At 34.9% G+C, this 25,899-nt stretch overlaps 2 protein-coding genes across 3 annotated transcripts in view; both read left to right on the forward strand.

Annotated features, from left to right (window-relative positions):
- The window catches only part of LOC109608658 (protein hu-li tai shao), a 32,478-nt gene that overhangs the window by 902 nt on the left and 5,677 nt on the right, over nucleotides 1-25,899 (forward strand). For both annotated transcript variants that reach the window (XM_020025172.2, XM_020025174.2), the window contains exons 2-5: nucleotides 22,384-23,317; nucleotides 23,379-23,710; nucleotides 24,159-24,285; nucleotides 25,628-25,741. In XM_020025172.2, coding sequence (XP_019880731.1) covers nucleotides 22,397-23,317; nucleotides 23,379-23,710; nucleotides 24,159-24,285; nucleotides 25,628-25,741 — 1,494 coding nt within the window. In that variant the 5' untranslated portion in view covers nucleotides 22,384-22,396. The remainder of the gene's footprint in view (nucleotides 1-22,383; nucleotides 23,318-23,378; nucleotides 23,711-24,158; nucleotides 24,286-25,627; nucleotides 25,742-25,899) is intronic.
- On the forward strand, nucleotides 321-4,303 carry LOC109608659 (serine/threonine-protein kinase 4-like). The gene is made up of 2 exons (XM_020025175.2): nucleotides 321-543; nucleotides 2,348-4,303. Exon 2 carries the CDS (start codon nucleotides 2,628-2,630, stop codon nucleotides 4,107-4,109), a length of 1,482 nt encoding a protein of 493 aa, XP_019880734.2. The 5' UTR covers nucleotides 321-543; nucleotides 2,348-2,627; the 3' UTR covers nucleotides 4,110-4,303.

Here is a 25,899-nt window from a genome sequence, read left to right on the forward strand (position 1 = left end):
GGATGATCTCATCTCTTAAATGAAAGTTGTTCGAGTACAGTTGCACACATACACACGGAGAGGTGTATCTTTTGGCTAATTGCGTTACGCCACTTGTTACGAAATTATTTTTTTAGATGCGCCGTCACAAATACGTACATTTATCACATTGCATCGTGATAAATGTGTTTGCTTTGCGGAATAACAGGTCTATTGACGGTAGATTTGTTGTATTTACTGTTTTTCATTGTTTGGATTCGGTTTGAAGGTCAAAATATGATTTTTTTCTTGGTTTCAAAACATAAAATGGCTTTCAAGGTCACTTAAGTCACCCCATTAGATATGTGTATTAAATGAATAATTTGATATTTATTACGATATTTGCAATCTAGATTTGTACAAAATGAGTTAATTTATTGATTTGCCAATAATTTAAAGTTGGCAACAACTAAAAATGAAAACAAACTGTCAGTTTAACTGTGAAGTGTTGGTGAATATTGGTTTTGGTGATATTTTGATAGAGCAAGATCTAGATCTTTGTTAACATAAAAGGCCATTTCGCAAGTATGTATTTATGTATTCTAGTTTTCTATAAACCGGCAAGTTATAAGGTAGAATTAAGTATCAATATATTAAATAAAATTATTTTTTAAGATAATTACAGTTTTTCAAAATACAAACACTTGCTTAACTTGGGTAATGTGAACCTTATCTTATCTAATGAGTGTTCTAATTGAATATCAATTTTTGCTCAAAGGACTTACTTTGATATCTTATTTTCACCTGGAAATTCTATTTTTTTATGTCAGAGCAAGCACTTTTGATTTGATTATATACGGCCTATATTATAAGTAAAATATAAAAATTGTTACTAACAAAACCTTTGACTAAAATAAGAATAAACATTTTCTTGCTCATTTTTGTTTGTATAATTTATTTAGTACACGTTATAGTTTAATTTAAATGATAATACTTAAATAATTTAAGATATGTACTTTTATTTCGTTTTTGTATGATGATGTTCCAATCATTCCTCAAAAATGATTAACCACTTGTTAAAATTAAATTTTTGTATTTTGCTATCCCGTGTATTTTTATTTTTTATGATTTAGATGCTCTTATTAGAGTAATACTTAGAAAAATAATAATACATTATTTAAAAAATATTTGGCTATTTTGGCTTGGAAATTCTATTTTTTTAGTAAAAAATTAGTTTAATAAATGAAATAAACAAAATTGTAGACAAACACTTGGTAAATTTTTATGTAAAAATGTCTTTAATGAGTATACAGTGTGTCCTAAGATAGATATAACAAGAAGTGAAATGGGCATTAATTTTTCAAATTTTGGAATGATCTTTAGAGGATGGATCCTGGCTAATAAAAAACTAACGTATATCGAAATTTACAAGCAAGAACATAAAAATGATAAAATAAATTAAAACTCATTTATTGACTAAAATATGAAATAAACATTTTCTTAATATTTTTACTTCTTTCAATGAAATGTTGTATTTTGGTACCAAATTTCAGGACTAAAATATTTTTTAATAATTGCTTTTCGTTTGTCTAATTTATTCAGTAAACGTCATAAGTTAATTAAAAAAATTTAAACAATTTAAGAGATGTACTTTTATTTCATTTTTAATTTGTTTTTGATGGTTGTCCCAGTCACTCACAATAATAATATATTTTTTATTTTAATGGTTAATAAAACTAAATGCTTATACAGTGTGTCTCAAATTTTTCCAATTTTGGAATGGTATTCAGGAAATATGTTCTACCTAATAAAAAAGTTAATGTATATCAAAAATTAATTGATTTGTTATGAATTGATGCTATTAAAATAACCAATTTAAATTTACAAATTTCATTTCATTTATGTATAATCTTTTACATTTAAAATATCAAAAGAATGTTATAAACAGTTTTGTGATTATATTTTGAAATGGTTTAAGATGTACTATGATTTTATTATAATAGTAAAATTGTTTTTAAATCAGAATCATCATTTAGAACTGGAAGCTTTTGAAAAATAAGTTGATATTGATATAATATGTGAAAATAGAAATGTTTACACCAAATTTTATAGTTTTCTTGCACAAATATTTACTAATATAACTTAAACATTACATGTTGTACTTGGATTTACATACATATAAACCAGTCATCACAAATGTAATTGTTTGTAAGGAGAGGATAGTTTAACCCTGTCGATGGCTGATTGAGTGGCATGCGGATAACGGTCCTGCCAGTTTATACATCCGGCTTATAATTTCGCCAAAGTAGTGGTTGTGGAATATTTTAATGTTATTTAAATGCAAAAATATACCACTTATGATTTACTGGAATCAGATTAATCTTTTTAGGTATCACGGACAACAATACCGGCACACACACACCCAATAGACGAGCCATGCCATCCACGAAACCATTAGTGGCTCAACAATGTCGTCATTTTACTACTCTGCCGGCCTAATTGGAGTAACCGACTTGCTGATAAAATAAAAACGAAGATTGTTGAACTGTACGCACACATTCACAATCTAATCTATCTCGCTTGCTAGACAAACAAAACCCGTTATAAATAGCCAAATTACGCAATCCATCGACGGTCCACGTCCACAGCATTTCGCTCCATCACCGGCCATGGCTACCAAACAATTGAAAATGCTGTCCGAGGAGAGTTTGACCAGACAGCCGGAGGAGGTGTTCGATATCATATGCAAACTGGGCGAGGGTGCGTACGGCAGCGTCTACAAGGCGCTGCACAAGGAGTCCGACCAAGTCGTGGCCATCAAACAGGTGCCACTCGACACAGACCTGCAGGAGATCATCAAGGAGATCTCGATAATGCAGCAGTGCGACAGCCCTTACGTAGTCAAATACTACGGCAGTTACTTTAAGAACACCGATCTCTGGATCATCATGGAGTACTGCGGCGCCGGATCGGTGTCCGATTGCATGCGGCTGCGAAAGAAAACGCTGACCGAGTGCGAAATCGCCACCATTCTGTCGGACGCGTTGAAAGGTCTGGAGTACCTCCACCTCCGCAGAAAGATCCACAGAGACATAAAGGCCGGCAACATTCTCCTGAACAATGACGGCCACGCCAAACTGGCCGATTTCGGCGTCGCCGGTCAACTGACTGAGACCATGGCCAAAAGGAACACGGTGATCGGATCGCCGTTCTGGATGGCGCCGGAGATCATTCTCGAAATTGGGTACGATTGTGTGGCCGATATTTGGAGTCTCGGTATTACGGCGCTGGAAATGGCCGAGGGCAAGCCCCCGTACGCAGATATCCATCCGATGCGTGCCGTTTTCATGATTCCCACCAAGCCGCCCCCTTCGTTCCGCGAGCCGGACCGTTGGAGTGCCGAGTTTATCGATTTCGTGAGCGTGTGTCTCGTTAAAAATCCGTCGGACCGGGCGTCCGCCTCCAGCTTGATTCAGCACGTGTTCCTGCAAAACGCCAAGGGGCCCGGCATTCTTAACACGTTGATCTCGGAGGCCTGCGACATACGCAACAAGCAAACGTACAATCGCGGACAGATTAATATACCCTCGAATGAAATCGCCTCTTCGTCCGGGGAACCGAATGGCGACGACACGCTAGTTCCGGGTAAGACCATCAGTCAGTCTGGTACTATGGTGGAATTACAGTCTGAGCTTGGCACCATGGTGATTAATGAAGACGAAGACGACTATAAGACTTTGAGCAAAGACGATTTTGCTAACGCCGGTGAGAATAAAAAGTACAAGCCCTTGTTCTTGGAACAGTTCGATCGAACGGACAACGAAAATATCAACAATGATCTCGCCAAGCATCACATATTCCCAGGAGAGGCTTCTGAGTCGATGCAAATGTTGTATCCGATGGAAAGTAATGAGGCACAAGGTGGGACAGTGTCCGAATCTCTGGATGCCAAACTGGAGAAAATCCGACCTGTGGATTGCAATTTTAGTTTTTTAAAGGACCTATCCTATGATGAGTTAAAGGAGCGATTTGATCTCTTGGATGCAGCCATGGAAAAAGAAATTGAAGAACTCCAAACTCATTACATATACAAAAGACAGCCAATCGAAAGGGCCATTCATAATAAGAGAGATCGTAACAGAAATTTTTAAGTTCCTATGTTCTAAAGAACAAAAATACGACTGAGACACATCTGATAAAAGCTTTAATGTTTATAATAACATTTGTGATTATCTTGCCTCGAATAGACTATTCTTAATAATGTTTTTCATTTTTTTGTAACCAAGCACTTATACTTTAAGATTTTATACACTAACACGACACATTAAACTTTCATTAAATTATATTTTGGTTTATTAATTATAATCCTCCATTTCTGCAATAGTTGTAATTACCAGAAGCATTTATTCAGGGTTCAAAAGACCCTCATGTTACATATCCATTAGCCGGTGCAATAAAACCAACGGTACCGCTTGGACCGTGTTTACAAAGCATTCTTCCGTTTCCTCTGCGGCACCGTATTTCTGTACTCGTTTCACAATTCCGATGCGCCGGGGAAACAAAGATCATAATTTGAACGTCTTGAAAACACGGCCGTTACATAATTTTATGGGAAAGTAATAAAAATTAAGCCCAGGGCGACCGCTAGTTGGCATCGGCGACGACGGGAACGATTTCAAACCCGGTGCGGAGTAAGTGGTGTCAGGGGTCATCCCAAATTGGATTATAATGGGCCGACGAATAAAAATTGGTCGCGGGATTTTAATGACCTCGCAACCAGATTCACAACGTGGCGAAGAATTTGGAACGAAAACAATTAGTCCCCTTTGCTGCCTTTCAATGCGGTTATCAAAAAATTGTTCGCTACGTAAGTCATCACTTTAATAAGATTAAGTTTGAGTCATTCCGTCGGTTTTAGTGTGTAGGAGCAACTGGCACACACCGGGGTTTTTGTGATTGTACAAAAACGACCGTTCATTCGTTCTGAATCAAAATAAGAATAATTGATTGAAGTTCTCGTGGCAACAGTGCACGGGATAAGGCTCAGTTTGACGGGTTGACGTCATCCGTGTCACGGCGGAAACCGAGGAACGCTACCAGCACGTAGCGTTCAATTAGTTAATTAAAACAGGTGCCGCCGAAAAGTGCCGCCTTCCATTTCCATATCCTCTACTCCGTTCCGATCGTCTAGGGCGCCATGTGAAAATCTAGTCCGCCTTTGTCGCTATCGCAAAGGTTACGCGCCGTATTTATAGATGCATTTTACGACGGGCCGCCATGAATCATTACAGATGTTTTCTCCACGTCCATCGAGGCAAATGTTGGTTGTTTATTCCCGTATGCTGTTTCATTGCTTGCTGACTTCTATACGATGCGGTTTTGGTTCAGTTAATAAATTACGTTAAATATAGAACATGAGGAATGTGTGGGGAGATGCGATAGGATTTTGCCGGTTTGAAAGAACGGACGTGGTTTGCTAAGAAATGGGAGTGATATCAAAAAAGTAATTTTTCGTATTAGATAACTGACGTCAGCTGGCAAAGCAGCTACCGAACACATCTGTCTGAATCCGTGAAAAAGAAAATATTTTTTTACAGTGGCTCAAACTATAAAGTTTTTGTATTTGGAATAAGTCTTGCAATATTGTACGAAAACAATGCTGCAGGAAAGCTATAAAACGATACACAGTTATTGTGCTTTGCGGTGGAGGAATGTACGATAAGAATGGACGATCCCAGATTTAACACTGTACACATAATTATTATGTTGGTTCAGCTAAACTCACTTATTGAAGTTATCAGTTAATTATTTACACAAAACGTTTAACATAAATTGAGTATTGAAGCAATATTGTGTAATTTAATCTTTAAACCGTGTTTTCTATTGTTTATAATTTAATAATTCAGTGACTCACTAAAACAATTTGTACATATGTTTTTTAGTATATATATATTGTTGTTATTACAACTATAAATATTAGAAAATGTCCCTCAAAATGGAAACGCCTCCGTAACTTTTATTAATAAATAATTGTTCAAAAGTTAGAAAAAAAAGAATTCTCTATATATGAGACAAAAATTATATTCTATGTAAACCAACTATATTTTACAGTTAAAAAATGGGAAAAATAATATAATTACAACATTTATAAATATACATGAATTCTTTATTTTATCTTCTGATTCAGTTAAACTAATTACAGTAGTGGCCATAATTATAGCAATTTATTAAAATATATTAAAAATCTGAGTTGTACTACTTGAATTGGAGGCCAGTACCTAATGTTTGTTGGTTTTTCTTTTATTGTTGTGTCTACTATGCAATTGACAAATCGAAAATTGTGACGGATTGATTGATTAAAATACTTGTTTTGCCCGTCCCAATCTCCAACCATCAATCATAGAAAAAAGATTTACGTTTATAGCCAAATTCGACATAAAAATTTTACAAATTCAAAAAGCTTGAAGGAATATAGTGGCATTTTTGGAAAATGATCGAATCTGTCACAGAAATCGGCCAAAATGTTAAATTAAGTAACATGACTAGCTGAATTCAGAAAAATATATGTAACATTTTATAGAATATGAATATAGTGGTTTTTATAATTCTGCATAAAACAACAATAGTAAATTATTATATATGGTATTAAAAATTTAAAAAAAGGGTTCTATAAAAATGACTACTACTGTATATTGATAAGTCAGTGTCAGAATTAAAAATCACATTTTTCTAATCAAAATCTGCCTCCTGATTAACTAAACTGGCTATATCATATGAGACGTGATATGATTAATGAATGTAATCAGTTGATAATTACACTTTAATATAATATAATAAAATTGATTAAAGTCGAGCTATAAATAAAAAAGATACCTGGGATACACTGTATGTGACCAATTTGAATCGTACCTGCTTATAATGCCCACAATGTAACTAATAAAGAATTCTCCTTACCAGTTTTTCCAACGAAATGCTTAACGGGATCCTCGCCACATTCACTGTAATTATCACTTTAAAAACGCGTGCCTTTAAAGCACTGAAAAAATTTATGAAATTCCTGCATATTTCATGTAGTCGTTGCCATCGTTTTAAAAAAAAAAACAAAGATCTTCCCGCATAACTCCCCGAATAGAAGACGTGCGATGCCCACGTCACCGGTGAAATTGGATAAAGGCCAAGAAAACGAAGAAACCATCCGCATAAAGTTTCGATGTATAACATAGTTGTGTTCAAACAGTGTGGAATCAGTAAAATTCATAAACCTTGAACCAATTTATTCTATTTCAGTGCACGCACGTATATATAGATTGTACTCTATCTAAATGCGGATAAGTAAAAATAAAAAGGCCCAAAGATCTGTATTAATTAACTGGTTTATTTAGAATCGGTCACCAATTTGTATAGCACAGTTACTGTTAGTACTTGATGACATTTTAAAAGCGTCGCGGATTTAAACAATCCCATGTACAGTTAGTTTCATGAAGTAATAGCATTTACCAGTTTTCACCGTTGTTCGCACTGCAGAAACCCATTTGAGAAAAGTGTATTTTTATAGATACCAATATGTTATTACATTAGCCTTACGGATGAGTGGGCTTTGACATCGTTACATTTTGTGGTTCATTAAAGAACGGTAATGGTTTGTTTTAGTCTATCTAGGTCTAAAAAATGGCAAGAAATCGTTTTGCGGTCTAATAAGTGCTTATTGAATGGCAAAGCTATGGAGATACGTTAATAATTTATTTTATAATGAACTTTCACGACTGACATGGCCTTTGTTAGTTTTTTATTTTTTGATGTTTATTAGAAACTGTCTGGAGTGGCCAATTTGTTAAAAATCTCATAATCAAGAGTAATGATGATATGTGATTTTATGGTATTGGTCACTTCTGATGGTGGTCAAAAAATATTAATATAGTTGAAACTAAGCTTAGTATATAGTTTTTCTAAAATAGAAAAAAAAAAATATGTTTAAATTTTCTTCATTCATTTCACATTGTACATTTTTGAAAAGCTTAATTTTATTCTATAACATTTTTAATAAAATAAATCAGTTTAAGAATTTGCCATATTAATAACCATTGTTCATGTAGTTTTTAAGGTTTGTGAAAAAAAGTTATTCCACTGTTTGAAAACTGCCAAATGTCAGGGACACCCTGTACATTAGTACATGATGCTGAAAATGATATGTAATTTGGCTTTTTTGTAACATAACAATGCTTAGTATAATTGCACAATGTACTCCCATTTTTTATAACAAATTAAAATTTTACTAGAATTGTAGCTCTTTAATTTAGAACAAATTTTTAACGAACAACGTACACAGAACCATCCCAATGTCAAAATTAGATCAGCACATGACACATGATACATGTAACCTTGTTATCTCCCAAAATTTCAAATTACCACCGGCCAGACAATGGTCGCGGCCACACAGCTAATTATCCGCACGCTACTTCGTACATTGACATCGTCCCCGAAATTTCCACCGTTCCGGGGTGGGTCGTGAACAATTCTAAATATAAATGTAAAAATCCATGGGAGAAATTTATCGGAAACACGTGTGTGGAAGTGGGAACAGACAAACATTAGAGAGGACGGAAGGATTACGTGGATCGGTTAGAAATTAATTTGGAGGTATTTTGTTTTGTATCTTTCGGCGGCGACGAGTTACAATTACAAAGCGGGGCGTAAATAATCGAGCCACTAGCAAAACATGTTTGGGTGATGACTAGGAATTTACAAATCCGATCCAATTTTCTCAGTTACCAAGCGAGAAATGATCGTTATTAAACGCAATTAATAATCTTCGTTTACCATCGGATATTCCTAGATAAGATTAAAAGGAGGAAAGTACTGATACTTTCACCGGCAATTAGATTTTCATTATACTATCCGTGCGCCCGAAGCAGATTAATTATGTGGACCGCACTGGTAATTATTTGTGTCGATTTTTGTTCGACGCCATGAAAGTGCAACGATTCCATCGTTTTGTGCGATTAAACAATTGTTTTTATCGCAACAGGAAAGTAACACACAATGGGCTCAGTAAGACGTAAATAGACGTGATAAAAAGTATTTATTTAACCTACTTGCCGGCCACTTTAAAAATACTTCTATTTTACATCTTTTATTAGTTAATGACTGGTGGAGCATATTAAATTTATGGCTGTTTGTCGTCTGGTGTCACCTCCATAAATTCCATCGACTGCTCTTAAAAATACAAAATTGGAGGACAAGTAACGTTTACATCATCTGCTTCGATACTTTTGAGTGTGAATCATCGTAAAATTTAATTATCGAACACTTACAAAGTGCAGCGATGCATTTTGTACATAAAATTTTATCTAGATGTCGACTCACGAAAGTTTCCGGCAATAAAATGTCATTGCGAAGGGAAAAACAAAGGGGAAATCAATACGTCGACCGTAAACCCGTTTTCCAGAAGGGTGAGTCGACTCCCCCGTGTTAGCAATCGATTCGTAATCAACGTCGAAACTATACAAACATCCAAATACGTGTGTCGTTCACATTACAGTTTGTAATATTTTTTTTTACTTAGTCAATTGCATAATGATCACGTAATAGGTCCATAAACGGGTGAAAACTGGTTGCGTCCATGTAAAATTGGTTGTACTAGTGTATTGGAAAGGTGGAGTTTCTACCGCGATGAAGTGTCAACGACCGCGAGGCGTCGCGACGCTATGATTAGAGTAGCATTGAAATTGAAGTCCTTGGACGTGATCGATATGGAGTTCGATGTGGCTGTTCCATTGTCTGGGGTTTACGCGGCTCGATGGGGTTGATTTTTAATGTTTATTCATTCCATGCATCCGGAGATTACTGTCGGATTAAAAATCTAAATGATTTTCAATTTTCTGATAATTAAATGTAATATTGTTTTTAAGAATTTGTTTCTTGTGTTCAACTAAATCATGAAACACAGTCAAAAATATCTTACAATGAAAAAAGCAGAAAATTTGAAAAATGTAGTTTCAAGAAGAACGTTTTTAAAGATATAATGATTGTTTTTATTGTGCCATTCCAGACCTATATAATTAAATAAATGTAAATTCACCTGCCTTTTCTTAAAAAATCGCCTGCTGACTGGGATGTAGCTCTTCGAGGTGATCGATCCTCTTTCGAGGATTGAAACAAACTGAATCATGCAAAATCCATAAGTTGGATGATCATTTAAAATATTTTCATCATTTCATCCCGAATAGTAATAGGGGTAGGCCCCGTAGTAGACGTAACTTTCTAACTGTTGAGCGGTTACTCTTTAGAAGCTGTGACTATTTGAGATATGCATTTGAAATTTTAGTATGTTAGTTTTGAAGGAATAAACTATAAATACACTTTTACTAAAATATTTATGAAGTGGCTATTTGTAATTTAATTTTTTAATTTACAGTTGTGTTGTTTGTTTTTATCTGGGATTACTTTAAGTATTTTCAATATACGAAATCATTAATTACAGCCAGCCAAATCAAATAACACAATTTCTGTTTTTACTTATCACATGTTCTATTTTTAAACATGATGATTTGTGGACATATTGCAAAATATTTGTAGAATACTAAATTTATTTGCAATTATTCATTATCTATAAATAGACTTTTAATTAATTAACATATTTACATAACATAACCTTGGGAGAAATTGCATGTCAATTTTTCAATACGTTAATTAGTTAACACTTGCAATGAACGAACCTATACAACCAGTTCATATCAAGGAAATTAATCTACTCTCATTAATTACCGTCATTAGTGCGACGATAAGTTTTGGATGATTTCTAAATAATAAATACAGTGTCAGCCACCAATTTCTTGTTTCATCCCTTAAATTCTATACACTTGAATCTGGCCTACATGAAAGGATTCTGATGCTTTAGACGACGTGCACAAAAGACCCACTTTTACGATGGCATTTAATGTAGGTGGGTCGACTTTAATGCAACTTGTGGCAGATCTCCCGTTGTCGTACATGACCTGTGCAACAACGCGACGCTTTCATCTAACGACACATCCACTTTTCACCACTTTAACTAACGAAACGTGTTGCGTCTATTTTTGTAGCGGCCGCAGACAAGTGGTCCAACCGGAAACGGGGACCAGAAATAAAATCCATTTAACGTAATTCGAACGAATTGATGCACACACTGACACTGGGATAGTTAATCTTGTGGAATTGTAACGCAGTTAATGGCTTGTGCAGCTGCTCCAGTTCAACGAACAGATTAATGCGATGTCTATATTCATTAGTATCGAAGGATTTGTTTATTTTGAGTGATCGCAGATAAAGGTCTTTTAATTGTGCAGCAATTGCCGCGAAAACAAAGGATTGTCTACAGGAAGACGAATTTATTATGTTGAAGAGTTGAGTTGATTAACTGGCGCTAACATGTGTGTATTGTAATATATCAAAAATAATTATTTAAAAATAGTATTTAGTTTTGAATACTCACAATTAAATATTAATGTCCCACTTTCTCTGTCCGCATTTTACAGCAATTAATTATGTAATTTTTATTTTATGGCATTACGTTTGTGTATTCACATTCCTTTTTTTTATGTAGATTACTTTTGACCGGGTAGTCAGTCAAATAGCGGAGGTCGTCGACCATATCAAAGAAACTACTAATCGAATGAGCTTAGAAATAATAAATTTTATTGTAAGTGGCTATGAAGAATACTGTGATGGCCAGAGAAGTAGCACGCATTACTATTTAATGCCAATTAGGAAATGCACACCTCTAATTAAATGCAGTCGAAGTATTTTATTTTTGTATTTAAATCAAAATAATTTCTACTTAATTAAATTTCTTTTATCACGCATAAAAATTTATGTAAATGGCAATGGTATCTTGTAGCAAAGGGTTCCATTATAACTCTCATGGTATCTCTATATGTATATGAAACTGTTCATTTTACCCATAATTTTCCGAAATGGTCCTATTCCATGCCAAGAAAAGAAGCCCTAAACCATAACGTTTCCTTTACCGTGTTTAACTTTTATTTGGAAGACGGCTATCTGATCTTATTCTATTATCCTGGATTTATCACACCAAAGTATGTTACTCTTCGCCTATATTATGGAAGATAATATATCTCTTTGCAAAGTTTAGTCTTATTCGAATATTATTTTTTATGCCAATGGTTTCCTTACTGAAATACATCCTTGCAAGTATTGTTCATTCAGTCGACGTCTGATTGTTCTCCTAGACACAATGATATTGTATGACTCAATTAATTCATTTCTTGTTTTCCTAGAAGACAAAAAAGATTGTCGTTTACTTATTCATCCAATTTGTCTGTCTATACAAGGAGTTGTTATTTTGTTAGGACGTTTTCTTATTGCATATTCAATTGGGTGTGTCATTTCATATTTGTTAATAACAATGTAAATCAATTTTTGGGAGCATCTTAAGTTTCTAGCTATGTCAGCAATAATTAGACCTTGTTGTTACATGTTTAATTACAATTACCCATTTCATTAAGGTGTAATGTTTTCTATTTTCCATTTATTATGTAATATAAATCCTAGTACCAATAAATTCTTACTATTAAGAGTATTTGTTAAATACAGAACGTAAATATATTATTTGAATGTGCTATTTCTTTGGCAATTAAGCATGTGACTTTAAAGTAATATATAAATATTAAAATGTGCAAAAAACATATAGAATAGTGAAATATATTTTTTATACTGAGTGGACTAAATTATGATTAAATTCTCTTGGGAAATATTTAGTTTTAAATTTTTTGCTTATTTTTTTTTGGACACCACTGTACCTGGAAAATATTTTTATCAATCTTATATCTTTCTAATTTGCCAATTAAATGTGCATTTAAAATATTTGATTTTTTATGAGAATATTTTTGTATTTCAAGTGTCTGAAGTAAAATAACTACAAAATTTTTGCTTTAAAAAGGTGTTAATAAACATTATTTCAAATTAATCAAATATTTATAATTAGCATTAATTTACAAATTAGAAAGAAAAAAATAATTTTCTAATAAATTAGGGTTATTTTTATCTAAAAATATGAAATGAAATTATCTGTTAATGTGGTGTTAATAAAGTTAATATAATTTAAATCTGGGAAACATTTTCAATCTATTAGTTATTAGTTACATTCAGATAGGCGATCGTCATTACAATGTATTTTCAACATAAAATTGGTGCCTGCAACTAGCAACAATGTTATATACATTTTATTACCTCAGTTACAATTACCTAAAAATTACGACCCTATTTCCATATTGCTTCGTTAAATTCTGCACGCGATTATCGTAAAAACTGTTTATAAATATCCCGAACTCCCATGCCCGGCCTTTATTGACGAAACGATCGAGACATGTATGCCTTTGTCCCATTTACAAAGCCCACCACAAGGAAAACTGCCGCGTATAACAAACGTGACTTGGCGCAGTGAAATTTCCTTTCAGGACATTCGAATCGATAATCTGGTGTTCGTATCCGTAATCTAATAAATGTACACCTTGATCCTACTAAAATTATTAACATGCGTCCACAAGTCCACATTACCGTAGTTGTTACAAGGGTATCGAATAACTACGTTCGATTTCTACGGTTTCATTTATATTCGTTGAAGTTTTAGCAGCGCACAACACAAAAACGACCCATGCTTCCGTTATTTTCAATCGAGGGACCAGCATAACTCACTGAATCTAATGCGTTAGCGGTGTCCGCATGGACGTACGCATTAGCGAATGATTGCAATAGATATAAATTACTGCTCTCCCCATAATCGTTGGCAATAAAATAATCACCCACGCACGTTATGCAGGAGAGATGTCCATATTCGCGACGACGATCTTTTATATATATATATTTGCATAGAGATTGAACTGATATTTGCCGTTCGCCAGGATGCAGTTAGCACGTGGGCGATCACCGTGAGATCGATTTATAAATTACTCGGAACTAGTTTTATTTCTGTATGTATGTGGTGGGTTTGCCAGCAGGCACTTTGAATCTGGTCGGAGCTGATGAACTTTTCACCAGGTTGTCTTCATGTGTGTGTGTGTGGAACTGTGGAGATGAACTGGTAATTGAATCCAACTAATAATTTTTAAAGTCTGGGAATTCAGATGTTGAATTTTTGTTCTTGTATCAGCCAGATTATCTTCAGATAATGTATGTAATGTAGAAACACCAATGTTATAAGAATGTGATAAAGTTAATAAAAGATGTGCAACTATACCCATCTTAATTATATCTGCTCCTGCAGCCATTAGTTGAATCTTCATTTCATCAAACTTTTTTAAATGCTCTCTTGTATTTTTTCTGTATATAGATAACTGTTTTGAAAGGTTATTTTTGTAAATATAGTCTTCAGTTTAATCAGTACTTTTCGAGCAGTTAGAATTAATAGTTCCAATCACGATCTCTTTTAGATGTTCTTCCTCTTGCACGTTCTTCTAGTTTTATCCACTTAGGAGTAATGATTTGGGGAGGATCTAGATCACTTATTAAATCGTACAAAATAACTTCCTTTACATGAAGTTTCAAAATGCTGTGTTGTTTTCCATTAAGAAGAATAAATTATTTTAACTGATCGTGCATTTGACATCCATTGTCCACTTATTTGGTTTACAGAGTCGTTTGTAATAACATTTAAGTTGGTTATTAATATTTTTTCTACGTCCTTATACGTTTGAAATACAGAGAAATCTAACTATAAAAGAAATCTTTAGTATAGACGACCACGGCTAAAGGTGCAGTGTCTGCAGGAATTAAATAGACAGTTTAAGACCAACTCGTCTATCTTTAACACCAGTTGCCACTGAAACCCATTTTGTATCGTCTTAGTGCTTGTGCAAATCAAAACAGCGGTAGCGAATCCCACTAAAAGTCCCCGACTGACCCACATACTCCAGTGATACAACGACCCCAACGAGCGTTGGCTCAAAAGACCTCAATCTAGAGAGCACGCGAACACAAAGACCCGTCCAAAAGAAAATTCACCCTCCGCAAACTGTCGATGAAAGGATGCTGCTCCTGCGACGATTGCCGGCGAAGAAAACCGTTGACCCCGGAAAAAAAAGGTCAGGCATAATTGCTCACAGGTTCCGTTGCGTCAGACGGTGGGTGGGTGCGAGGAACGTCGGGTGGCGGCGCCCGGTCGATAGGACGCAGCGGCGGCGATATTGGTGGTCGGTTGCCGCGGTAACCGCTATATCGGGGAAATGGGTCGACGCACGGAACCGTTCGAGTCGCGGACGTGCGTCTACGGACCGTTCCCCACCTCACCGCCGTTCGGGAAACGGCGAGGAAAGTTACGTTTTCGCGGATCTTGATTTCTCCTATCAGGTGGGCAAAGGTCATGGTGCGGTTGCTTGTCATCGGTGATTACACGGAACGCTGTGGGAAATGTAGATTTTTGGCTTTGTCATCGTAGCATTGTGCAAATGTAATGACACTTGAAGTTTGTGTGCTCCAAATATGCCTTATTGTTATTGCCAGCCAAAGATTATTTATCAATAATTTCGTAGCCCCGGTAATTTATTATTTTTATTGAATTATGTAAATGAACTTTATATCTGATTAGTTCATTGTATGTTATTTAGGTCTTTGATTAAATTTTATCAGTCACTGACGTTGGGATTATAGGTTTTTATATTTGTAACTTGCTGATCAACTTCTTTCTAACTAACAATTTATATAAGCCAATAAATTGATTTTCTTCAAATTAATTAATTCAATTCCCGTAATTGAATTCTAATCTAAATGTAATGGATTATACAAGATAGTTTACCATATAAACACTTTATGTAAAATGTTTTACTGTGAACATTAGTATTACTGTTACTGGGTACATGTAGAAAACTGGTTCTATTACCCCATTAACTATCTCCATATTTTTTTTGAACGTTTATGGTCATTTCAAAATAGCTTTACTTCAAAAAGTGTTTCACGTGAACTGTTTTTACTGTGTGATTCATTTAATAATACGTCATTAAGAAACATGTCAATATTCATATTTGAAAAAACATGTTTCTTAAAGGTGGAGAAAAGATAACTGAACATTTTAAGGGAAAATACCTAGTGTGGTGGTTGTGAATATTTTTTAAGAAAACTACTACATAAAATATTTTAAAATATTTAGGATACATTTGTGTATAGATAATGAATATACAGTGAAGTTTTAAAATAAAAAAATTAATTTTAAGTGAGTTATTTGCTATAACCTAAGTCATTGATTGTGGCCCTCACCGTGCCTGAATTAAAAAAAATTTATATATATATATATATATATATATATATATATATACACATATTATAGAGTTTTGAAAAAAGTGTTGATATTTGCCTGAAAATTTGATGATTTTTGGCCTGCCAAAATTACGTTTTTTAAGCAATCAAAAAACTGGAGGGTTTAATGAAAAAATGATTCATTGTTATGAATTTGATAAATCTCATATTAAAGGTAATCTGTTATTCCAGGTATATATAATTCACCTTTCTCTTCTTCAAAAAGCGCCTGCTGAGTTGTTTGTAGCTCTTCTTTGAGAAGCACTTCCAATCATAATGCACTTTCAATCATAATCTCAAAATTGAAACAATTACACAACATAGCAATTTTGACTCCTAAGCCTTGCGAACTTCGTTGATTAAGTCATATTTTTTACAAGGTTTACAATCATTAAATTGATACTTGCTAAAAAAACGAAACAAACTGAATTATGCAATATTCATGAGTTGGATCAAGCCCTGTAGTAAACATAACTTTCTAACTGTTGAGCGCCTACTTTTTAGAAGGCTGTAACTCAAAAACTGTTTGAGATATTCAATTGAAATTTTAGCATATTATTTTTAAAGGAATAGACTATCGAATATATTTTTCAAAATTTCACCAGATGTCCCCTATTACTATTATGTTACTTTAAAACTAACTATAGTTTGGTCACTCATTGAATGAAAAAAAAAAATAAATAAATAAACTGATGGAATTATTTCACTCTAAAATAATTTTTATGACCTAGAATTTTTACTTGTTTATCTTTTAAGCTGTTAGTCATAAAATCCATTTACACTTAAAACTGTTAAGGAAGTGCTTTGATCACAATGTAACTAATGTAATTAAATCTACTGTAGTAAATGATTATTCTTTCATTTTCCTACCTTAAATTCCAAACGATCTTTTTGGTCCAATTCAATGTTCATGAGTGAACTCATCCATTTGAGCCTTCTAATTTTCAATTGGTGACGTACCTCATCATCCCATTTCGGACCAGAAATATTGACCTTGGTATTTACATAATGAGAGAACACACCGACATTGGACATTTAACTAGTGATTCACCATTAGTGCAGTCCATTGCAACCGACGATGTAAGTACGATAACGGTTATTGGCTCCCATGTTGGTGCACATCTGCATCCAAGATGACGTCGCGCCCAACATAAAACGACAACAACCCAAGACGTTTGTTGTCTGAATTTAATAACTGGTTAATTAGATGCGAAATGCGAACCTCTGCTCTTGTTTTTTATATCACAACACGGATGCACCTCATTCTATGTTAATGGAGTGTACGCATTTTTTAAGACCACGAAAGCATGCATAATTGCATTTAATTTATTCGGGGCCGTAAATAAAACGGACGGTGATGAACAGGTGATTTATCTGTGACACGTGAATCCCGTACCGGAATACGCTCACGCACTTAATCCAGATCGTAATCCCTTGTTTTCTTCAGCCGGCGTAACTAATATAAAAGTTATTAAAACGTCTCTCGAGCGGTTAATTTATCATCGATGCAAATGATTTGTTGTTGCTTTTAGTGTTTGGAAGTGTTGCTTATTATTTTCCTTGCGTGCATTTCCTAATTGGATAATTGTGACGAGTCTTCTGTTGGTATTTGTTGTCTTGCCAATTATTCTTGCTCGCATGGTTATGCGAACGTAATTGAGGATATGTTTTGTGACAGTGCTGCTTGTTTATTGCTTTAAAGAAATGAGTTCGTACAGAACCGACAGGTCTTATTTAGATTTTATTTTTTTCTCGGTAATTAGAATGTGATACGGTGACGAGATTGTTCGTTGAACTGAGTGTCCGTGCCTTTGCTATTGGATATATTCAATGAAGATCATCAATTGATCGTAACCAATACGAATTGCACAGCCTCCGGACACAAATAAATGGCCGCGCGTCGCTTACGTCACACGCAGCACAATGGCCGACATTTAAATGGCCCGCGGCGTGACCAATTATAAAATTCAGAATTATAGCAATTTATCTAATAATTTATTGACAGGCCTAATATACGCTTGTAAAAGTTTCGTTTGTTTTTTAAATTTTTATAACAACTAAAAATAGGTTAGCCTATTTAGGGAACCGTAATTTTTTTAACTCGAATTTAGTGAATACTAACTTAAAAGTTATTGGTTTAGTTATAACTATACCTACAACCCTACAGAGATCTGATATGTCATGTTTTACTCTCAAAAAATAGTCGAGTCAATTTAAAAAAATGATAAAATAAGACCGCTATTGAATTTATAACAATATAAATTATTATATATTTATAAGTCTCTGACAAAGTTAATAATAAACTAACGACGACAAAAAAGCAACAACTCAGAAAAGTACTTGGTCTCGATCTATTATCGTTTTTGAACTCTCCGTTTAGTTATAAAATCACGTTCAACTTTGTTATTGTTGACGTCGTCCATCAATTCCGATTTAATACCGTTCAATTAAGCGATAACCATAAAAGTCAGCACACAAAAGCCTGTATCGTAATAACTCATTCGTTCAACTCGATGATTATTATTAGAAGACTATGATAACGAATCAAAAAGCAATAATATTACACCCAGTAAACGGAGCCGCAATTACGACACATGGTTCAGTTGACCTCAACTGCATTAATTATGCCTGCCGAACAACTAGACTATTGAATCGTAATGGTCTGGAGTACTGGCCGCGTCTGGGTCCCGTGACTCATGGTTTATGCATTAATCTCGGTGTCTACATTTGTTAGCAACTACTATAAACGTCTTAGATCCAACGATAGGAGTAAATACTTAAATGCACGATTCCAAAGCCACCGTAACTTTGTTCCATTTAGCAAAAATCTGAAACTCGATTTGGCGCCGAATCAGTATTTGCACACAACGTTACGTCATTAAAATTTAATATTTATAAGTAATAAGTAGCTCTCACAAAAATGTAAGATAAGATTATTCACGAAACCCGTATTGTTTGCTTTAAAAGATAAATAGTGGAATAACGGTTGTAAAATATTGGGTCGATTCTTCGCTCAGATCACACGGAGTTTAAATAAATTGCTCTAATTGTGGGAATTTAGTTTGCTCCAATTTTATATTTTCTATGGTTTGCGTAACTTCTTATGTATGTTTGTGGGAAAATTATATCACTCGCGGAACAAGAAATTATTCCTGCATTAATTTTGTTTAAGTAGTTGCAAAAAAGTTAGTTCGCTGAATTATAATTTTTTGAGAGAATTGGTTTGGTGGCATAAAACAGGTGATTTTTGATTTTTTTTTTAAGAATTACTGCATCAAATGTTTTGAAATTTGGAGAATACATTTGTGTATAAATAATGAATATAGAGTGAAACTTAAAAAAATTATTTTAAGCGAATTATTTGCCAAGTCACTAAATAAAAAAGGTCCACGACCGCTGCAGTAATTGTGGTCTTCACCATGACTGAATTTAATATATGTACTATCGCGTTCATAAGTGGTCTGCCACTTCATTGACGTCAGGCCGGAAACGGTCACATTCTGTATTACCGTGCACTGCCGTCTCGGCCGTCTCGGCTGTGCACGGTAATACAGAATGTGACCGTTTACGGCCTGACGTCATTGAAGTGGCAGACCACTTATGAACGCGATAGTACACACAGCTATTTGCAGTGTCAGTTGTTTGAATAATAATATATAATATATATAAATACGGTAAATATCATATTTTAATAAATAAACCATGTTCGCTCAACTTCATTCCACAGTAGATCTTTATTTGTTGATTTTTTGCCATATAAACATTTGAACAAACTGAAATTAATTTTTTAACTTATTCTCGCTTTTTTGCGGTATTATGTTTATCACGACCCATTTTTATTAGTAAAACCCATAAAATTTATTAAAATATTTTATAAACATAAATAAATTCACATACTTTTTATGATTTACAAATAATCAAGGAAATTACCAAATAGCAACGCACACACTGCTATTATTTTGGTCAACTAAATAAGTCGAGTAAAATAAAATGTAAAAGATGAAGTTTTTATTAGATACAAGGAATGTTTTTTTTTCTAATGCATTTGTATCGTTATAATCTATCTATTGCTATAATTGTATAAAATGGATGGATATCCACGAAATGAAATTTAATAAAATGGTACAATTTTGAAAAAAAAGAGAGCCATTTGTGTGATTTTTGCCCAAAAATTTGATAATTTTTGGCCTGCCAAACAGTCGAACAGACAGTCGAAAAACTGTCATTGTACAGAAACATAGACAAAATAACTAGAAAAAATTGTCTTCGAGTTACAACTGCAAAACATTTGAAGAACATAGTTTCCAGAAAAACACGTTAATAGTTATGAAAAGATAAATCATATTTATTAATCTGTTATTCCAGGTACCTATAATTTACTTTCCTCTTCTGCAAAAAGCAGCTGTTGAGCTGTTGTAGCTCTTCTACGAGAATTGATATATGAAACACAGCATTCACACATAACAGCAATTTTGAATCCTAAGCATTGCTAAATTGATTAAAAGTCACATTTTTCACAAGTTTTATACATCACTAAATTATTAATTATTCAGTGAACTATTTTTTTTTTTGTAACTATTTAAGATATTCATTTGGAATTTTCGTATGTTATTTTTGAAGGTATTGTCTATAAAAATATGTAAGATTTCACTATAGATGTGTCCCATAAAAATAATAAGTGATAGTTAATTTCTTAGATGGGTATAGTCAAATTCACCTCTTCACCTGAAAAAAGAAGTTTTTCACTTAATAATTTTGGAACGTTCAATGTGTAAAAATATAAAACAACTTGATCGTAAGCAAGATAAGAGGAGCACTTTGAAGTTTGCCCTGTAACGTATTAATCTCCTTTCCTAGCGCAACTTTATTATTAAAACGCGTAGGCGAATCCAGTGCCTCTCCACTGGAAGTTCTTTGATCTATTTTTTGCACCGGTCCACGTTTTAGGCGATAGATAAACAGGTTTTTATGACAATAGTACCAGTAGTTTGCCCCGTTTCGAATAAAAACCGGTCTCGTTACAACGTGCTGGCTTCATAAATTATTCTTCGAAGTTACGTACTTTTTCACTGCGAGCGTCGTCGCAAAACAAAATAGCTTCATTAAAAAAACGCGATAGCTGGACATTAGCTGGTGCAGTGGCCTTGACTGGCGAAAACGCGTTACGTTTTCCGAACGCCGACCGTGACTGAAATTCTGCACCGGACTCTTTTGTTTACTTTAAATTGACCGTTACGCAAAACGTAAGGAGATCCGATGCTGATGACACCGACGGGTGCCGGATGGAATTCGGCATTCTATGCGGTTAAAAATACACCGTGCACACTGTTGAAGTCTTCGGAAATTTTGAATTACGTTTGCATATACCCGCCGTATGTGTGCGCGAGTCCCTTTGATTTATTACCAGTCGTACGGTACGTTGTCGGTATTTCAAACAAGCACATATTTGTACTGTTAAATATTTGAGCAAAATGTTTGAAGATATAATATAAGAACTCCAGATGTTTATCGAGTATGGTTGTGCTATTCTCAAGGTTTAAAAATCCGAATTTTGTAGTAAATTATCAAAATAATTATTAATAATGATAATTATCCAGATAACTTTCAATTTTTATATAATCAAACCCATTATTTTGTTTATTTGAAAGAGTTCCTGCACAATTTAGAAGTTAGTTTAGAAATGTTTATTATGAAATATTTATATAGTTGATACATTTTTAAGGAATGTTTTTCTAGTCATTAATTTTTTAGTAATCGTGTTTTATTTGAAGTGAGTTTTTTGGGCCGTTTTACGTCAATACGATATAATAAATGATAGATTAGCGACTGTTAATCTGTCTTTTTAGTTTGATTAAAACACTAAATTCACAATAATACGCTTTATTACAACAAACGTAGTTTAACCCTCGACATCTAAAGCTTGATTGCCTGGTTCTTTCTTAAGAACTGCCCCGAATATTAAATGTAAACAAATACTTCAGATTTGCTTATAAAACAAAACTAGTCTAAATAGATGTGAGCACGTCGCATCGGTCCATCGGTGAAGGTGATGACGTAAGCTAACATAAATATTTGATGAATTTTTATAAAAATTGTGTTGTGTGTCAAGATGGGATACTGACGTGTGATTTTCATTTGTAGATAAACGAGTAGAATGACGGACACGAGCCAGGCGGAGTTGCCGCCACAGACCAATGGCGTGTCGTCGGACGGCCTGGACGAGGACGAGCGGGCGAAGATGCGGCCGGCGGACATCGACCAGGACGTGAGGGAAATGGAACGTAGGAAACGCGTCGAATCGATCATGAACAGCCGACTGTTCAGAGAGGAGCTGGAAAGGATCATCGAAAGCCAAATGAAGGACGGCACCGGTCCCAGCGGTCTGTTGCAGCAGATCTCGGACATGGTGGGCGTCAACAAGCAGGCTGGCAACGTGTTCAAAAACTCGAGCTGCGTGATCCCCATCAACGATATACGCGGCATCGAGGCGATGGGCTACGCCAAAGGTGAGAAAATCCTGCGCTGCAAACTGGCCTCGGTGTTCAGACTGATCGACCTGTACGGATGGACCCAGGGTGCCAGCACACTAATTACTGCCAGATTGAACCAGGACGACGAACAGTTCCTGGTCAATCCGTACGGAATGCTGTTCCACGAACTGACCGCCTCCAGCCTGATCAAGATCGGCATGCAGGGCAACGTGATCGAGCAGGGCACGACGAATTTTTCGGTGAACATCACTGCGTTCTCGTTGCACGCCGCCGTCCACGCCGCACGTCCCGACATCAAGTGCATCATTCACGTGCACACGCCGTCCGTGGTGGCGATTTCAGCCCTTAAGCACGGACTACTGCCGCTCAGTCAGGAGTCCGTTGTCATTGGAGAGGTTAGCACGCACACTTACCTGGGCGGACTGTTAGATCCCGAAGAGAAGGACAAGCTGGCCCGCAATTTGGGCCCGAACAACAAGGTGCTACTGCTGTCCAACCAAGGCGCACTATGCTGCGGCGAAACGATAGAAGAGGCTTTCTTCAACGCACGCAATACCGTCCTCGCCTCCGAATCACAGCTCAAGGTACTCAATCGACTTTTTTTTAAATCCATTTTACATTCTATAATGTGTTTTTGTATTTCAGTTGTTGCCGCTCGGTTTGGACAACCTGGTGCTGCTCAACGACGAGATTCGCAAGAAGATCTACGATGCGGCCCACAGGGCTCCGGAAAGCACTCCCCGCCCAGACCAGCCTTCCATTCTGGAGGGCAAGGTTGAGAGAAAATGGCGTGTAGGAGGTATCGAGTTTGAGGCGCTGATGCGCATGTTGGACAACGCCGGTTTCCGCACCGGATACATCTACCGCCATCCGTTGGTGAAGGGCGAACCGCCCAAACCCAAGAACGACGTCGAACTGCCACCCGCTGTCTCGTCTCTCGGCTACTTGTTGGAAGAGGAAGAACTTTACCGACAAGGGTAAGTTGTGTTTGTAGACTATTATCGAAACAATTTTGTAGTCTACTTTATATAAATAATTAGTAACAATAGCTATAGGACTGATCAGTCTTATTTATTATTAGACATCAACTTGAACAAGCAATTTCATTTATTATTCATTTTCAATTATTTCATTGATTTTAACAAAATTTATATATTACATAAACCTCATTGACGTTCTCACACGTTCTATGTAGTTGTTCTTTATTATGCTGCGATCGAAGCGCCAGATAATGAGAAAGAACGGTGTATGATAATTGAGGAAGGAAGGAAGGACTAGTTTCTCGCGTGCTAGCTATAAAGTTTTCATACAACATTAATTAAGTCACTGGTGCGTTAGGTTACTGCCGCTAATTTGCTTTATATGTTAAGAGCTTAATGAACCTCTTTTTATTATCATTGAATCATTGGAATCGTTTTGTTTTAGACTTTGGAGAAAGTTGGAAGGAGGTAAGAAGGGACAGGATAGAAGCCGTTGGTTGAACTCGCCGAATGTCTACCAGAAAGTGGAAATACTCGAAACCGGCACATCGGATCCCAAGAAAATCACAAAGGTAGAGATAATTAAATTCGATGATTAATACAAACTATATAATGATTCTAATTATATTAAAGACGAACATTCCCTTTTTTAGATGTTAGGGCTTTATCTTTAATTTTCGGTAGTAATTAACTGGTGTAGAATTATTAAGGGAATGACACAAATTTTGTCCAAAGATATTTCTACTAATGTTTTAACAAGTTTTTGTAATTCGGTCTAATTAGTTCATTCATCTGCATGCTACTACTACTGTTAAGTAATATTAAATTTAATGTAGATAGGAAACAAATGATGTCAGTGCCATAATTTCTTTCTTTAAATCCTACCTTGGACTATAGATCACCGTTACACTCGCTAATCCAATTATCACGAATTAATTGAATTTACATGGTTGGTCTGGAAGAGACTCAATAGTGATTATCTATGTAAACAAGTATTTCCGCATGACTTGAATTCAATTGGTTTATGTCGCCGATGGGCAACATTATATGAAATTAGTTTATTGAGATTAGTTCCCGAAACAATTTTTTAAAGATTGTGTGTTTTCATTGAGATTGATTATTTTGTTAAGGAAATCAAATTTATTAATTTTAGTGCCTATTGAATTCTTTGTGAATTATTCTATTTAAATTGGATTATTTTTATATGTATTCATATGAAGGTTTATTCATAAGTACATGAAACATGAGTGTGTTTCTCTTTCAACACTTTTATATAAGCAGAATTTTTACATTAATTAAATCTTTCAAAGTTTCGCTAGCTTAGTTTAAGTTTGCTTTTGCTGATATGTTGTCTCATGTATAAGGCATCTTCCAAACGTTTTTTGAGGTACATCAGTCTCCTATTGTTAGTCCAGACATGTAGACAACAATTCTGATGTTATAATTTAAAATGCAATATTCAGTTTTAAGGCTTATACATAATAAACGAAGGAAAATAATGTCGTTTGTATTAATTACTCCTTTACCTTGTGCATGCATTTTAAACATCTCGTGCTAATTAACGTTGTCGGCGTCATAATCTTCATCAATCTCTACAAGATTCCCGGCGTTTTTCACTTTACTGATTATGTTGTATCATTTTTCTATGTAATTAATTATTTAATTACTTTTACCAGAGAATCAAAAGTAAATATATTTAAAAAACATTTTAATCTAGGGAAAATTAAGTGTCGTGCCCGTAATTTGTTGTACTTGTCGTGTTCGGGTGAACGATTGGCAAAACCAGTACATTAGAATGTCGACAATGGCACAAAGGGCAGGCACGTACGCGTTACGTTGGTTCATTATTATCGAACTGAAAAGACATTAAATTTTAAGAGTTGCGTTACTAATGTGCTGGTTTTGTCTTTTCAGTGGGTCAGCGAAGGATCCCCAACGCATTCCAGCACTCCGGTCAAAATCGATTCGGCTCTCCAGTTCGTGCCAAAGGGCACGAATCCCAAAGAGTTTAAACAAAAACAAAGAGAGGTAAGCTAATAAATTTATTTATTTTTTAGTTGTAGGTAATTAAGAATTTAAAATACCCTTGCTATAACTGTTAATGAATCATTCAAGGCCCTCCCACCGGATAACTAAATTTTGTTATATCTTTATAGAAGTTTAGTTAGTTTAATTTATTTATTAGT

Source organism: Aethina tumida, chromosome 3, assembly GCF_024364675.1.
Source record: "Aethina tumida isolate Nest 87 chromosome 3, icAetTumi1.1, whole genome shotgun sequence".
Lineage (NCBI taxonomy): Eukaryota > Metazoa > Arthropoda > Insecta > Coleoptera > Nitidulidae > Aethina > Aethina tumida.

Bases quoted from the DNA above. Each gene is read 5' to 3' on its own strand.
- LOC109608659 (XM_020025175.2), top strand. From the start codon at position 2,628: ATGGCTACCAAACAATTGAAAATGCTGTCCGAGGAGAGTTTGACCAGA.